Source organism: Hypomesus nipponensis, chromosome 3 (assembly GCF_054491055.1).
Source record: "Hypomesus nipponensis isolate SF chromosome 3, ASM5449105v1, whole genome shotgun sequence".
NCBI lineage: Eukaryota > Metazoa > Chordata > Actinopteri > Osmeriformes > Osmeridae > Hypomesus > Hypomesus nipponensis.
Window position 1 is genome coordinate 18,405,985 of NC_140363.1, and position 16,269 is coordinate 18,422,253.

At 53.4% G+C, this 16,269-nt stretch overlaps 1 protein-coding gene across 1 annotated transcript in view; it reads left to right on the plus strand.

Moving 5' to 3' along the window:
• Nucleotides 1–16,090, plus strand: part of ttll5 (tubulin tyrosine ligase-like family, member 5) — a 53,659-nt gene extending 37,569 nt beyond the window's left edge. Inside the window, 4 exon segments of the mRNA XM_084681479.1 lie at nt 1,377–1,575; nt 5,686–5,915; nt 11,512–11,597; nt 15,051–16,090. Coding sequence (XP_084537605.1) covers nt 1,377–1,575; nt 5,686–5,915; nt 11,512–11,597; nt 15,051–15,103 — 568 coding nt within the window. The 3' untranslated portion in view covers nt 15,104–16,090.
• The last annotated feature ends 179 nt before the right edge of the window (nt 16,091–16,269 follow it).

Genomic DNA, 16,269 nt, shown 5'->3' on the forward strand with positions numbered 1-16,269 from the left:
CAGGCAGGCAGACAGGCAGGGAAGCAGGCATGCAGACAGGGAGGGAAGCAGGCAGGCAGACAGGCAGGGAAGCAGGCAGACAGACAGGTCTCACATGTACAGTAGTGTATAGCACTATTGATGGGAAACTCAGCTGGGGCTGCTTTTTTCCTTTCTTTCTCTATTTGTTATTTATTGTGTTTGAATTGAATGAGCAGGAACTGAGGTTCCTGAAGTACGCTGTACCAAAGCCCCAGACAAGCAACTTCTAAGTATAGTTATACATTATAAACAGGAAATACAAATCAATAAAGGTAAATAAATACTTCCGCTGTGGCTGTAATGTCTGATTGTCATCTACAATGGTCTTGCACATTTCACAGAGAGCTATTTGTTTGCGGATGTAGCCAAGAAAATAAACTAAAATGGTTTGAATGCCTTTGAGTCACATCAGTTGTTTTTGCAAATATACATGAAGTTACGTAAAATGAGAAATGCAGAGGCGGACAAGTCTCTGGTGAGGAGTTTCAGACCCCCTGAGTGAGGCGTTTCAGACCCCCTGAGTGAGGCGTTTCAGACCCCCTGAGTGAGGGCTTGGCTGAAGGGGAGAGTTCTCATTCAGCCTGTGAGTGACACAGGATCATTTTCCCGCAGCATGCCATGTTATTTCAGTTTAATTGAATTCTAATTATAAACCTTATCTCTGTTTTGTTCTAAAAACGTCTTGCCGATTGTGCGATAATATTTTCTTTAACTCTTACAACGTACACCCGTTATTACATATGAAGGGAAGAATTTCCATTAACCTTTTTTTGATTTTCATGGGACCCTCAGGATCTCTTATCCTTTCCTCTATCTCTCCATCTTCCCCTCTAGTTTCCCCTCTTAGCTCCCATGCATGCTGCTCTGCTGGCTGTTATATTTGGCTGAGGGGTGCTGTGTCTTTTCACAAGACTCGCAGATGCAGTGAACTTGTGGAGGGGGAGCAATAGGCCACAGGGCTAAAACAGGCTCAGTCCTAATGAGAGATAATCCACTTACAGACGCGTGGAGCTGTTCAAAGGTTGCTTTTCCAGGTTGTGGCTTTGTGACGCGGATGGAACGCGACGCTGCCGTGACGACGGGGCGGGTCGATGTGTCGGGCCGTGTTTAGGATGCGTTTGATTGGTCCGTTTTGACTTGAGATGCCTGGGGGTTGGGTGTGGGCTGCACAGGGCTGTCTTGTCCTCTCAGCTTCCACCCCGGGTCTGGTGTGTGAACATGTGGAGGGACAGGGGCTGCCTTGCAGCATGTACACTGACTCTATCACACACAAACACATAGCTCTGATGGAATTGGCAGTAACCAAGTATAAAAATCCTCCTCCCCCCCCCCCCCCCCCCCCTGTGCTGTGGCAGGCCCAGGACCCAGCAGGATGAGCAGGGTGTGTGGGACAGGGAGACCCAGAGTGCCTACAGCCTGGTGACGGGTGTCCTGCCCCGGTCGCACCACCAGCCCACGCCTGGCAGCTACCAGCTGCAGTTTGCCATCCAGCAGCTGCAGCAGCAGAAACTCCAGTCACGCCAGCTTCTGGACCAGACAACCATCAGACACCAGGTGAGTCAGTCACGCCAGCTTCTGGACCAGACGACCCTCAGACACCAGGTGAGTCAGTCACGCCAGCTTCTGGACCAGACGACCCTCAGACACCAGGTGAGTCAGTCACACCAGCTTCTGGACCAGACGACCCTCAGACACCAGGTGAGTCAGTCACGCCAGCTTCTGGACCAGACGACCCTCAGACACCAGGTGAGTCAGTCACGCCAGCTTCTGGACCAGACGACCCTCAGACACCAGGTGAGTCAGTCACGCCAGCTTCTGGACCAGACAACCCTCTGACACCAGGTGAGTAGCCCTCCACCTCAGGAGAGCTGTAGTGGAGCTGCCCAGTCTGCCCCATGCTTCACCCCTCTGCCTGGAGGAGGAGACAGGCTGGGTTTCTGTTTCTTACTGAAAGCTGTAACCAGTTCAGTCCTCTCAGCCAGCCTGGCAATTTGTGTCAAAACTGTTTCGTAGACCAAGTTGATCTTCTCTGATGTAGGTTCAAAAAAACACTAGGAGATTCTATGCTCTTTTCCTCTGTATTTGTCCTGAATCCAGCAGAGGGTTCTAACTCAACAGTTTGCAGGGCTGAGTTGAGTACAGCGCTCTTCAAATCTATGTAAGGAAAGGCTTTGTTTATCTTTGTCGGCACAATATCTTGTGCTAGTTAAGCGATGATGCTCTCCAAAGAGTGAAGAGGGCACATCCCACTTGAGAAGAAAGCCTTTCATCTGAGCGTTCAATCTGAGCGTTCGTGAAGCAGTCCTGGAGACCAGAGGACAAACCACTGAACAGCGCCCTCAGGGAACATCGCTGTTGGAAGTCCGTTTTTCAAAAGCGAACGGCTGTTAGACCCAGAGCACTTATTTTATCCTGGGGTGTCGGTTGGCTGTTCTGTGGTGTCGGTTGGCTGTTCTGTGGTGTCGGTTGGCTGTTCTGTGGTGTCTGTTCTGTGGTGTCGGTTGGCTGTTCTGTGGTGTCGGTTGGCTGTTCTGTGGTGTCGGTTGGCTGTTCTGTGGTGTCGGTTGGCTGTTCTGTGGTGTCGGTTGGCTGTTTTGTGGCGTCGGTTGGCTGTTCTGTGGTGTTGGTTGGCTGTTCTGTGGTGTTGGTTGGCTGTTCTGTCGTGTTGGTTAGCTGTTCTGTGGCGTTGGTTGGCTGTTCTGTGGCGTTGGTTGGCTGTGCTTTTACGGGAAGGTGAGTTATCAAGGCTCACTGCCCTCAGCAGCAGGAAAGAGCCTCAAAGAGCCAAGCCCGTCACCCTGAGCTCATATCAGTTAGCTTCACTTCTCTCTCATTACAACACTGAAAACAAACATTTTAAAAACACAACTCATCTAGCCATTACATGGGTCAGGACTTAGGGATGATCTTTGTATAATTTATTAGATTTTTTTTTTTTTTTTTTACTACAAAAGGGAGGATTGAATCTAATTTGAACTGGTCACTTGACTATTTTGACAGAGAAGTTGGATACCGCAAGTTCCTGGTTTTTGCTTTGAAAGGAGATCCAAACTGGAAGAGTTTATTTATCCATCCAGCTGCGTGGTTGTAGAGTTGTCCTACAGGGAGAAGGAGGACCCGAACAGGGAGGGAGGGAGGGAGGTAGAGGGAGGGATGATTAGATGCGCTCATTTTTTAGATCTTTCCTGAGTAATGCAGTTGCTCTCACGTCACTGCCATAGGTTGGACCTAATTAATGCAATCGAGGTGATGTTTTTCTTGGCTCGGACTGCCTGGGTTATGCAACGCTCTCTGTGAAAGTGATCCTCCGGCTAGGCCCCTCTCTTCTCCTCTCCTCCTCCCCAACTCTCCTCCACCCCACCTCTCCTTCCCTCACATCTCTTCTCCTCCTCCTCCCCAACTCTCCTCCTCTCCTCCCCTCACCCGACCTCTCCTCACCTCTCTTCTCCTCCTCTTCCTCCCCAAGTCTCCTCCTCTCCTCCCCTCACCTCTCTTCTCCTCCTCCTCCCCACCTCTCCCCTCTCCTCCCCTCACCTTTCTTCTCCTCCTCTTCCTCCCCAAGTCTCCTCTTCTCCTACTCCTCTCCTCTCCTCCCCTCACCTCTTTTGTCCTCCTCCCCTCCTCTCACCACCTTCTCTCCCTGCAACAGCCTTCCTTCTCCTCTTGGGCACCAGAGCGTGCCCTTCTATTGGTCAGAGGACCAGAGCGTGCTCTTCTATTGGTCAGAGGACCAGAGCGTGCTCTTCTATTGGTCAGACACCCAGAGCGTGCTCTTCTATTGGTGAGAGGACCAGAGCGTGCTCTTCTATTGGTCAGACACCCAGAGCGTGCTCTTCTATTGGTCAGAGGACCAGAGCGTACCCTTCTATTGGTCAGACACCCAGAGCGTGCTCTTCTATTGGTCAGAGACCCAGAGCGTGCCCTTCTATTGGTCAGAGGACCAGAGCGTGCTCTTCTATTGGTCAGAGACCCAGAGCGTGCTCTTCAATTGGTCAGAGACCCAGAGCATGCTCTGACCCTCTCTGTGGTGACACATGAAAAGCCATTGAAGGTTTTAGCCTGAGTGAAACAGGCACCCACCACATCCCTGCTCTCTCCATGTCTGCCTCGAGGCCCTATGGAGATCATCTATGGGAGTATTTGGCTTCACTGAATACAAAAGTGTGTGTGTGTGTGTGTCATTGGGAGCTGAGGTGTGTGTGTGTGCGTGCAGCGTTTGCGTGTGAAAGAGAGTTGGGGAGAGAAGGAGAGAAGGCTGTTCCGGAGCTCCAGCCTGTGTTCCAGTTAGTGGGTGCAGACTGCGTGGCTCCTCTGTGGGCCTGGCTCTGGGCCACCTGGCAGCCCAAGAAAGGTGCCCTTCCTGGCCCCGACTGCAGCGCTGCTACAGACCCTCCAACCTGGAATATCAGCTTCTCATTTATCAACACAGAAATTACATCAAATATTCCTCGTCACGCCGCCGGCTCCTTTGAAATTCCGCGCTGGGAAGCTGGAAAACCATTAGCTCGTCAGACAGACGCGCGGAGCGGGAGAGAAAATAACGTGGACACGAGAAGTGGAAGGAATGTCCTCGCGGCCGTCCCTAACACAGGGGACGGACCCTCTGCAGCTCTCAGATACCACCTTGTTTACTTCCACCACAAGACATTTAAGGGAAATCTTGTCCAAACAAGTATGAAATGCGAGGAATTTTCTTTGGCGGTGCGGCCAATTCCGAAATATGTAGAACATGTTTTGATAAAGGATGGCATGGCTTCTTTCGGTGCTAATTGATGTAGCGGTCTGTTGTCTTTTCACCTCAGTTGACCTGAGATGGGAAACTATTTTCCATTGACATTGAAATACACAACCTGCTGCTAGGGACTGCCCTCCTCATAACCTGCTGCTAGGGACTGCCCTCCTCATAACCTGCTGCTAGGGACTGCCCTCCTCATAACCTGCTGCTAGGGACTGCCCTCCTCATTACCTGCTGCTAGGGACTGCCCTCCTCATAACCTGGTGCTAGGGACTGCCCTCCTCATAACCTGCTGCTAGGGACTGCCCTCCTCATAACCTGCTGCTAGGGACTGCCCTCCTCATTACCTGCTGCTAGGGACTGCCCTCCTCATAACCTGCTGCTAGGGACTGCCCTCCTCATTACCTGCTGCTAGGGACTGCCCTCCTCATAACCTGGTGCTAGGGACTGCCCTCCTCATAACCTGGTGCTAGGGACTGCCCTCCTCATAACCTGGTGCTAGGGACTGCCCTCCTCATAACCTGCTGCTAGGGACTGCCCTCCTCATAACCTGCTGCTAGGGACTGCCCTCCTCATAACCTGCTGCTAGGGACTGCCCTCCTCATTACCTGCTGCTAGGGACTGCCCTCCTTATAACCTGCTGCTAGGGACTGCCCTCCTCATAACCTGCTGCTAGGGACTGCCCTCCTCATTACCTGCTGCTAGGGACTGCCCTCCTCATAACCTGGTGCTAGGGACTGCCCTCCTCATAACCTGCTGCTAGGGACTGCCCTCCTCATGCCTTTTTTGGTTAATTCTTTCAAACTGACAAGAGACAGTCAATAACAAAAGCAGACACCAAAGAACTCTAATCATCGCTGTGTTGTATGTGTGTGTGTATACAGTTTAGGTATGTTTCTGTTGCTAACTGTGCTGTGCTTTTCTTGTAGGCCCTGTTTGCAGGCCACACCATCTCCCCAGCCCCAGTGGTAGCTACCAGACCCCAGGCTCAGCCTGGCCTCTGCTCCAGCGCCCAACCGACCCACCAAGGCTGGCTGAACCAGGCCACAACTCAGCCCCAGCCTCAGCCCCGCACTGGCCCCATCCTCACCCCCAAACCCCCCAGCGGAGGCCGGCAGGAGGGCGTGGTCAGGAAGACCTCCTCTCAGCGTGTCAACAAGTGAGCCCTGCACCGTCACTACCTAGCCACCAACACAGCAGCGCTCACCCCTCCGAACATCTGTCAGATCTGCCCTTCCTAGAAGACCCCTGAGTCCTCCCCTTACCTCCCAGTCCTCCCCTTACCTCCCAGTCCTCCCCTTACCTCCCAGTCCTCCCCTTACCTCCCAGTCCTCCCCTTACCTCCCAGTCCTCCCCTTACCTCCCAGTCCTCACCGTAGCCTCGTCAGGGGGAAGGCCAGTCGTTGGCCTGTGGTTGTGCTGTTGGGGTGAAACTGGGTCCATGGCGTCGCCGGAGTTCAAGAGGAAGTGGTGAGGCTAATGAGCGTTAGGCTGCAGTAACGTGGAGTGCAGAGTGGACCCAGGCAGGCTCTTGGCTTGGGGCTTTATCTGCCTGTACAGTAAACAACCTCAGCACAGGCCTGCTTTCTGGACCCTCGGTAAACAGAATGCGGTTCAGCGGCTGGGCCTTAGTTACGAGCGCCATGTCAAGCCTGTTTGGTTTGGAGATTATCAGGAGAAGAGAGGAGGAGAGGAGGAGAAGAGAGGAGGAAAAAGAAGAGAAAGAGCAGAGAGAGTCTGAGCTGCCATCTGTTTCCCACGCTGCAGTATGACTTTATTACCCAACATCTGGCCAAATTACACAACAATGGCAAACCTCTGTGATAGGGCTGCTTGTTTGTTTAAAGCACATGACTGCTGTGGCTCCTGCTCTCGCCCAGTGGTGAGAGGAGGAGGAGAGAGGACAGAGCACAGAGGAGGGTCAAAGAGAGGAGAGGATAGTAGAAGGAGAGGCGAGCAGAGGACAGCAATTTCACTACCGTTACTCACTGACCCAACCACAAACCTGTGTGTGTGTGTGTGTGCGTCCTTGTGCATCTGTCTGTGTCAGTGTGTAGGTTGGATTTGTTTGTGATAATCTGGGCGTCAGTGTCTATCTGTGTGTGTGTGTTTGAATTTGGCGAATTCAACAGAACTCTGCTGGCTGTCTGGTCCAGCTCCGGGACTTTGAAGTAGTGAGTGAGGCCGGGGCCAGGGAGCTGAGTGAGGCCGGGGCCAGGGAGCAGAGTGAGGCCGGGGCCAGGGAGCAGAGTGAGGCCGGGGCCAGGGAGCAGGAGAGGACAGGGGTTGTAGCGGCCCTGAGGAGGTGTGAGCCAGGAGGTCTGGCTGGAGAGGGAGGGATGAGCTGAGGAGGGGGGTGTAGGGGAGGAGGGGGGTGTAGGGGTGGAGGGGGGTGTAGGGGAGGAGGGGGCTGTAGGGGAGGAGGGGGGTGTAGGGGAGGAGGGGGGGGTGTAGGGGAGGAGGGAGGTGTAGGGGTGGAGGGAGGTGTAGGGGAGGAGGGGGGGGTGTAGGGGAGGAGGGAGGTGTAGGGGTGGTTGGGTATGCTAGGTGCTCTGTTTGCTCCTCTGTGTGTGTGTGTACTTATGTGTGTCAGCATGTGCGTTTGTGTGTGTGTGCATAAGTGTGTGTTTGTGTGTGCATAAGTGTGTTGCCGTGTGCTCTCGGCATGTGGAATTCCAGAGCCCCTCTCTCTCTCTCTCTCTCTCTCTCTCTCTCTCTCTCTCTCTCTCTCTCTCTCTCTCTCTCTCTCTCTCTCTCTCTCTCTCTCTCTCTCTCTCTCTCTCTCTCTCTCTCTCTCTCTCTCTCTCTCTCTCTCTCTCTCTCTCTCTCTCTCTCTCTCTCTCTCTCTCTCTCTCTCTCTCTCTCTCTCTCTCTCTCTCTCTCTCTCTCTCTCTCTCTCTCTCTCTCTCTCTCTCTCTCTCTCTCTCTCTCTCTCTCTCTCTCTCTCTCTCTCTCTCTCTCTCTCTCCTGTCCTGCATTTTTGTGGCCGACCAGTGTGACAGGAGAGAGTGTGGGAAACACGGAAGCTCCTAACCCAAAAATGTACGGATGGAAACGACGAAAGAAAGAATAAAATGTGTGTGGGGGTGTGTGTGTGGGGGTGTAAACCTCTGTCAGAAAAAGAGGAGATGATTGTTCACAGGATGGTTGGATACTCGGTTAATAAACTGCTTCCCATTATTTCTAGCCCATTTTAGAAGCAACCTAAAACCCTAACCGTGGCCGTGTCAGTCACATAGCTCAGCTGCTCCCTGCTGGAGGAGATGCTCTGGACTGGAGGCTTTACAAATGCTCTGGAGATCTTTTCCCTGTCTTCAAGCAGCCAGCCTGTTGAACTCTGAACCCTTTTGCTGAACATTCGATACTTATCTTTAAAAGGCTTCCCTGGGCCGTTGTCCGTGGACAATTAAGCATTGATGAACATTGACAGTTGCTCTTTGTTACTGGAATCTGTGATCTGCATGACATTCTGTTGTGGGTTTGTTTGAGAACGGAAAGTGACTAATAAGGAACAAGATTAACAGTAATGTTTGGGGAGTGGATTTATACGGCGGGCCAGCCAAACTGTCTCCTCCTGGAGCTGGGAAGATGGAGAATCCTCCATTCACTCGCCCCTCGACGCCGGCGGCCAGCCAATCAGAGCGGAACATTGTCAGGAAATGCCAACTCAGTTGAGTACACTGATTGGACAGACTGATTAGTCAGCATTTGTTTCTGTCTCATTAAAATTGAATTATGTGACGACCGAAAATCCTGAATGGATGGTTGCTTTGGTTTGGTAACGAGGCCTGCCTTTGTGAGAGATGAGAGGATGCCAGTTCTTCTTGGGTGTCTGCACGTCCACAGGTCCTGAAGGCTGGCTGGTCCGGCCAAGCTGCAGCTTCAGGGGACTGTGTTGGGGGGGTTCTCTGTAGAACTAGACGTTCGAGTGTCCATCAACATCTCCGGGTCGCCAGCTTGGGGATCTGAACGCGCTCTCTCAGCCTAGGAGAATGACCTCAGCTGGAGATTTGGAAAGCAGCAAATTGTAAGCAAAATAAGTGAGCGTGTTTGGTGTTTGGTTTGCGAGGCTTGGCTAGTTTTGCAGTTGCAGCTACGGAAACCCATGCAGCAGTGTAGCATTACTAATAGGGTGACAGTTACAACAGGGCCATTAATGTCAGCCTGCCCCGCGGGACCTCTCCCTCTATACTGAAGCAGCAGTTACTATCACATGATACTATACACACACACTGCTGCCAACCCAGAGCATTGTTTACAACTCAGCCCTAATCCCCCCTGCCCAAACACACCAATATCCTTCCACCTGCAGACACACAATAGTCCAGCCTGGCCAGTCATGCTGTCTCTTCTACCTCAGTCTGCCGGTGCTCAGGAACACCTCTGGTCTGAGTGCGGGGGGCGCAGGAGTACATCAGGGTGAGGGGATGTGCAGCAGGAGTACAGCAGGGTGAGGGGATGTGCAGCAGGAGTACAGCAGGGTGAGGGGATGTGCACCAGGAGTACAGCAGGGTGAGGGGATGTGCACCAGGAGTACAGCAGGGTGAGGGGATGTGTACCAGGAGTACAGCAGGGTGAGGGGATGTGTACCAGGAGTACAGCAGGGTGAGGGGATGTGTACCAGGAGTACAGCAGAGTGAGGGGATGTGCACCAGGAGTACAGCAGGGTGAGGGGATGTGTACCAGGAGTACAGCAGGGTGAGGGGATGTGCACCAGGAGTACAGCAGGGTGAGGGGATGTGCACCAGGAGTACAGCAGGGTGAGGGGATGTGTACCAGGAGTACAGCAGGGTGAGGGGATGTGTACCAGGAGTACAGCAGGGTGAGGGGATGTGCAGCAGGAGTACAACAGGGTGAGGGGATGTGTACCAGGAGTACAGCAGGGTGAGGGGATGTGCACCAGGAGTACAGCGAGGTCAGGGCCCTGAGAAGGCCTGCTTCCTGTGGGGTGGCGCTGCTCTTCACGGTGGACGCTCTGTCGCTGGTTGTGTAACGGGCATGAAAGAACAACTGTGATTCCCCTACAAGGGAAGCAGTGTGTTCGTTCGCTACCTTGTTAATGTTGCTTTGGCAAGCTGCTGTTGTAGTGCAGAGGGTTAACACTAGCTTCGCTTTATTTATGACCCCCCCAACACACACACACACACACATACTTACCAGATTAAATGTATAGAGTTACAGGCTTGCCGGTCCCTGCCTTACACCCTGTGTTCACCCCATAATGGCTTGCTCTGAGAAACCTCACGCAACCCCCCCCCCCCCCCCTCACACACACACATACACTGGCGTTCTGAGAGGCAGTGTTGTTAGTAGGGCTGTGACACCCTCCTCTTCCTCTGAGGTGGGTGTTCAGCTGTGTGTGTGTAGAACACTGTCCTCCTGACCTCCACAGGTCAGGTCCCACTGGCCCCTGTGGTAGCATCCCCCTGGAGGGCTACCACTCTGCAGGAATGTCCCCCCCTACACACCTCGGCCCTGATGAACCCTGGGTAAACACCTGCCCTCCTCAGAGAGTCAAGAGACCCTCTAGACAGCACACACAGGGAGCTGGACCCGCCCCCACACACACACATTTCTCCCTCCTGGAGATGCTTGGTCACACACACCCTAAGAGCCCCTGGCTTCAGTCAACACTGAGTGGGCAGGGACCCCCTCCTAGCAGTGAAAGAGCAGCAGCTTGTCACATCCTGCCACTGGGTCGTTCTGAGGGCCAGGGCTGGTACTCTGGCAGGCTAGACTACTGTAACTCGCTTTTGTCTGGTCTACCAAAAAAAGCCATTAGTCAGCTACAAACAATACAGAATCCTTACTAAAACAAGATGGAGAGCGCACATCACACCAGTATTAAGATCACTGCACTGGTTACCTGTTAGTTTTAGAATAGAGTTCCAGATTCTCCTACTAGTCTATAAATCACTCCATAATCATGCACCTGAGTATGTTACAGACAAGCTCTCAAGGTACACGCCCAGTAGATCCCTGAGGTCCTCCGGTACTGAACTGCGAACAGTTCCAAAAGCCAGGACAAAGAGACATGGGGAAGCAGCTTTTAGTTTCTGTGCTCCCAGCCTTTGGAACACTCTGCCAGAATACATTAGAATGGCTGAAACGGTTGAAACTTTTAAACATACACTTAAGACATACCTCTTTGATCTTGCTTATCACTCACTGTAAAATGTATTTATTTAACATGTATGGAATATTTGTTTATTTATTTATTTGCGTTTTTGAACCCCCCCTCCCCCTTTTTACTGTGAGGCGCATAGTGTTACCTCTGTGTATGAAATGCGCTGTACAAATACATTTTGATTGATTGATTGATTGATACTGTGGAGGCTGGAGGCAGCCCTGGTGTTCCTCCAGGCGGGGCTGGTCTTGTCTCTCATGCCCCCGTCCTCCTCTCTGTCCCCAGGCAGGGCTGGTCTTGTCTCTCATGCCCCCGTCCTCCTCTCTGTCCCCAGGCAGGGCTGGTCTTGTCTCTCATGCCCCCGTCCTCCTCTCTGTCCCCAGGCAGGGCTGGTCTTGTCTCTCATGCCCCCGCCCTCCTGTCTGTCCCCAGGCAGGGCTGGTCTTGTCTCTCATGCCCCCGCCCTCCTGTCTGTCCCCAGGCAGGGCTGGTCTTGTCTCTCATGCCCCCGCCCTCCTGTCTGTCCCCAGGCAGGGCTGGTCTTGTCTCTCATGCCCCCGTCCTCCTCTCTGTCTCCAGGCAGGGCTGGTCTTGTCTCTCATGCCCCCGTCCTCCTCTCTGTCTCCAGGCTCGTCTCGTCAGATGGCCCAGCCAGCGGGAGCAGCATGTCTGCTGGTCAGCAGGTGGTCCACGAGGGGACGTGTGGGGGAGCAGGTGGGTCTGACACTGTCCTGTTCACAGAGCACACACACACACACACTCACACACACACACACACGCTCACTCACACACACACACTCACACACACTCACATGCTCACGGACACATTCATGCGCTCACAGTCACACGCACATACAAACCTCTTCCTATTGGTAGGTGTAGTTACTGGGCAGATATCCTGGCGTCTCCCTGCTGGTGTTGGTGATCCCAGCCAGACATCCTGGTCATTCCACCCCTGAGGGTTCTAACAGCACCTGCCAGATATTTTTATCCTGTTTCCCCCGTGAACCGGATCTGCCAGCAGAGGCAAAGGTCATGAGCGACGACCTTTCCAGGGCACACGTCACCAAGCAACAGCGTTGTCCAGCAATGCCTCTTCAGGATTCACTATCTTTGTAACTGCAGAAGAGCTGAAGCGCCCGGGGAATGTTCCCTGAGCTGTGAGACTGACTGACTGACTGGTTCTGGTGTTCCCTGAGCTGTGAGACTGACTGGTTCTGGTGTTCCCTGAGCTGTGAGACTGACTGACTGACTGGTTCTGGTGTTCCCTGAGCTGTGTGACTGACTGGTTCTGGTGTTCCCTGAGCTGTGAGACTGACTGACTGGATCTGGTGTTCCCTGAGCTGTGAGACTGACTGACTGGATCTGGTGTTCCCTGAGCTGTGAGACTGACTGACTGGATCTGGTGTTCCCTGAGCTGTGAGACTGACTGACTGGTTCTGGTGTTCCCTGAGCTGTGAGACTGACTGACTGGATCTGGTGTTCCCTGAGCTGTGAGACTGACTGACTGGATCTGGTGTTCCCTGAGCTGTGAGACTGACTGACTGGATCTGGTGTTCCCTGAGCTGTGAGACTGACTGACTGGATCTGGCCAGCGGGATCCATCCACCCCACAGTCAGCTAAACCACAACAGTAGTTAACCAAACAGTAACCTGCGGTGTGAACTTGTGCGCTCCATGTAGACAGAGGTCAGGAGTGTCCTGGAGGGTGAGGGGGTGCGATGCCTCTCTGAAGGGGTCCAGGGTGGTGCGATGCCTCTCTGAAGGGGTCCAGGGTGGTGCGATGCCTCTCTGAAGGGGTCCAGGGTGGTGCGATGCCTCTCTGAAGGGGGTCCAGGGTGGTGCGATGCCTCTCTGAAGGGGGTCCAAGGTGGTGCGATGCCTCTCTGATGGGGGTCCACGGTGGTGCGATGCCTCTCTGATGGGGGTCCAGGGCTGGGAAACAGACGTGGTTTGGGCCAGGGGCAGGGTACACTTACCCCTCATCCAGACACCCAGACCTGGACCCAGGGTTCCCAGCAGTCCCTCCACTGCACAGCAGGGGTTCAGTCAGCAGGCCCAGCCTAGACTGGACCTTTGTTAAGATTTGGCCTTCATGCCTCCTGTGTGTGTGTGTCCTCTCGTCTCTCTGTTACACAACTCTTTCCACCCCGGAGATGGAAGGGGGGGGGGGGGTTGTGGAAGCTGTTGAGTTTATGACTGGACTGTAGCAGTGATATGAAGCAGTTTGGGTGGATGCACATCTGTTTGTCTGATCAAGGGGGTTTTCCATCGTCCAGCTACGTTTACGTTAGCGTATCGCATCATCCATCACACGAGTCACACTGAGGCTGCTCCCACACTGCAGGGGCAGCTACACCACGCTGGAGAAAGACTAGCAATGCACCAACCTCGGGCTGTGTGTTGGTGTGTGTGTGTGTGTACGTACGTACTTGTCTTCACCCAGAACATTTCTTTCTTTCTGTGTCACTTTTCTTTCCTTAAAGTATGAAGGTTGGCGCAGCTTAACAAACATCTTATAAACTCATCAATAACTGTACCTGGATCCGAGGGGAACAGCTCCTGAATTTCATGAATGCATTTTTTCCGTCGTTGAGGGAATGGAGGGGGGGTGGGGGGAGAGAGAGAGAGGGCTGCTCTGCTCCTGACTGGAGGAGAGAGCAGAGAAGAAAGAGAGAAGGAGAGCGTGAGGAGAAGAAACAACAAAAGTCTCAGGACCAGAACCAGTTAACAAGCCAGGTTTGGCTCTACACTGGAGCCAGAGCTCACCAGAACAGTGTTGGAGGGACCGGTGTTGGGGGCGGCTTGTTTTCAGAGGGGGGGCAGCCTTTGTGGAGCTTAAGAGCGTATCAGAGGTTTTTGCCTGCCTGGTGTCCCTTTGTGCTGAGATGACTGGCTTCCTCTGATCGACTCTGACAGGGAGTTAGACGGGGTCCAAACAGACAGCATTCTCTCTGATCAGCTGTCAACTCTCATCCATCACACACGCTCTCTCTTCTCCTCGCTCCTCTCTCCTCGCTCTCCGTCTCTGCCTCTCTCTCTTCTCTCCTTCCCCTGTTGCCCTTGCGGCACTTAAAAGTAATTTTTTTCATGGTGGTTTTGATGTAAACCAATCAATGTCTATGAAAATACATATGTATTGGCTGTGTGTTTGAAATCCTCCTCTCAGAAGTTTTCGGGGTAAACAGAGAAGCGGAGTGATTGGTGCTTTCTGTTAGCTTCTTTAACTGAAAACGTATCATGTCAGGAGTAATAGTCTACCTCTTCCTCTGCTTCCATGGAAACAGCAGAACGGTTTCACTCCATTGGACTTGTATTCATGGCACTGTGTACACTGCTTTGCTTTGTGAGTGTAAACAAGATTATACCGTTATTACCCAGTTCTGCTTTAAAAGATATCCCAATATAGTTTATTGGACTCTTTTTCATATATATATATATATATATATATATATATATATATATATATATATATATATATATATATATATATATATATATATTTGTATTTTTTTTCTCTCCTGACAGTTCTTCCTCCCCAGCTCTTTTTATGGTCACGTTACAAGGTTTGTTTGTTTCGCAAGAGTTAGTTTATCATTGTGTGTGTGTCTGCGTTAGCCTGGAGAGAGACAAGGTCAGTCTTCATTCTGCCTTTTGCTGAGCTAGAAGAAGCTCCTTCCAGCGGTCATGTCATCAGATTGGAAGTCAGGGAGATGTTTTCGTTTTCCAGCTCAGTCAGGCTCCACGGTGTAAAAGAGCACCAAAATAAACAGAGTCTGTCGAGAGGGAATGAAAGGGAATACTGTCTGGAAGCACAAACACGGCAGGCCAACTGGACTTGGAATTCCTTTTCTACTGGATGCCTGGCGCTGGGCCAGGCGATATGCTAGAGAGGCAGGGGTGAGGGGGTGAGGGGCTGAAGAGGTGAGGGGTAAAAGGGGGTGAGGCTGTTTTTTTTTTTTTAACTAGTTCCTTGTTCATTCTGTTTAAATTGTCTACTGCATATGCAGTATAATAACAACATCAGTAAAAAAACATAACATGAATGGAAATACAGTAAACGTCATTCTCAGAGGAGTGATATAAGCACGAAAAGTAAAAATAGCCCAGGTATGAAGGCATGAAGATCCGCAGAGTCATAGTGTGTGTGTGTGTGTGTGTCCACAGGTCTGTCCATGTACAGTAAGCTGTTCCAGGGCCAGGGCTCCAGGCCCAGATGACAGCGAGGGAACCCCAGCCCTCCACCCTGCGGCCCTCCACCCTGCGGCCCTCCACCCTGCAGCCCTCCACCCTGTGGCCCTCCTCCCTGTGGCCCTCCTCCCTGTGGCCCTCCACCCTGTGGCCCTCCACCCTGTGGCCCTCCACCCTGCAGCCCTCCACCCTGCAGCCCTCCACCCTGCGGCCCTCCTCCCTCCGGCCCTCCTCCCTCCGGCCTTCCACCCTCCAGCCCTCCACCCTGCGGCCCTCCTCCCTCCGGCCCTCCACCCTCCAGCCCTCCACCCTGCGGCCCTCCTCCCTCCGGCCCTCCGAGGTGTCTCTGCATGTGACCACAGGCCCCCTGTGGGTGCGGGGCGGGGTGTGTCCTCCAGCTCACAGCAGCTCTGTGTGGTCGTCTGCAGTAGAGCAGCTGGTGGGTTGGGCCGGTGCAGGCTCAGCTTTGACTTCAGGCAGCGTTGAGCTGCACTGAGCTGCCAAACACTTCCTGATGGCCTGCTCTCCCCCTCGCCCTCGCCCAAACCACCCCTGGCCCCCACCTTAGCCCTGCTACCCCACCCCCTTGCCCCTCTCCTACCAACAGTTCTCCTATTCATTCGCCCTGTTGCTTCTTGATGCTACGGAAAGGTTCCAGTGACAGACACCGTGTAACAGCTGCTTGCCTAAGCCCCTCTGAGCGCTGTGGCACCGTGGCAGAAGGCTCTGGATTCTGCTCAGCTCACCCAGGGACAGGCTCACCCAGGGACAGGCTCACCCAGGGACAGGCTCACCCAGGGACAGGCTCACCCAGGGGCAGGCTCACCCAGGGACAGGCTCACCCAGGGACAGGCTCACCCAGGGACAGGCTTTCTACTGCATCTGAGATGGAGCTACTGTATTTTAGTTGGCCAGTGTCTCTTTTAAGGTGAGGCAGTTTCAACTCTGCACTGCAACTCCACACTACCTCACCCCTTCCCTCGCCCCCTCCCTCACCCCTTCCCTCACCCCCTCCCTCGCCCCCTCCCTCACCCCCTCCCTCGCCCCCTACCTCGCCCCCTCCCTCACCCCCTCCCTTGCCCCCTCCCTCACCCCCTCCCTCACCCCCTCCCTCGCCCCTTCCCTCGCCCCCTCCCTCCCCCCTCCCTCACCCCCTCCCTCACCCCCTCCCTCGCCCCTTCCCTCGCCCCTTCCC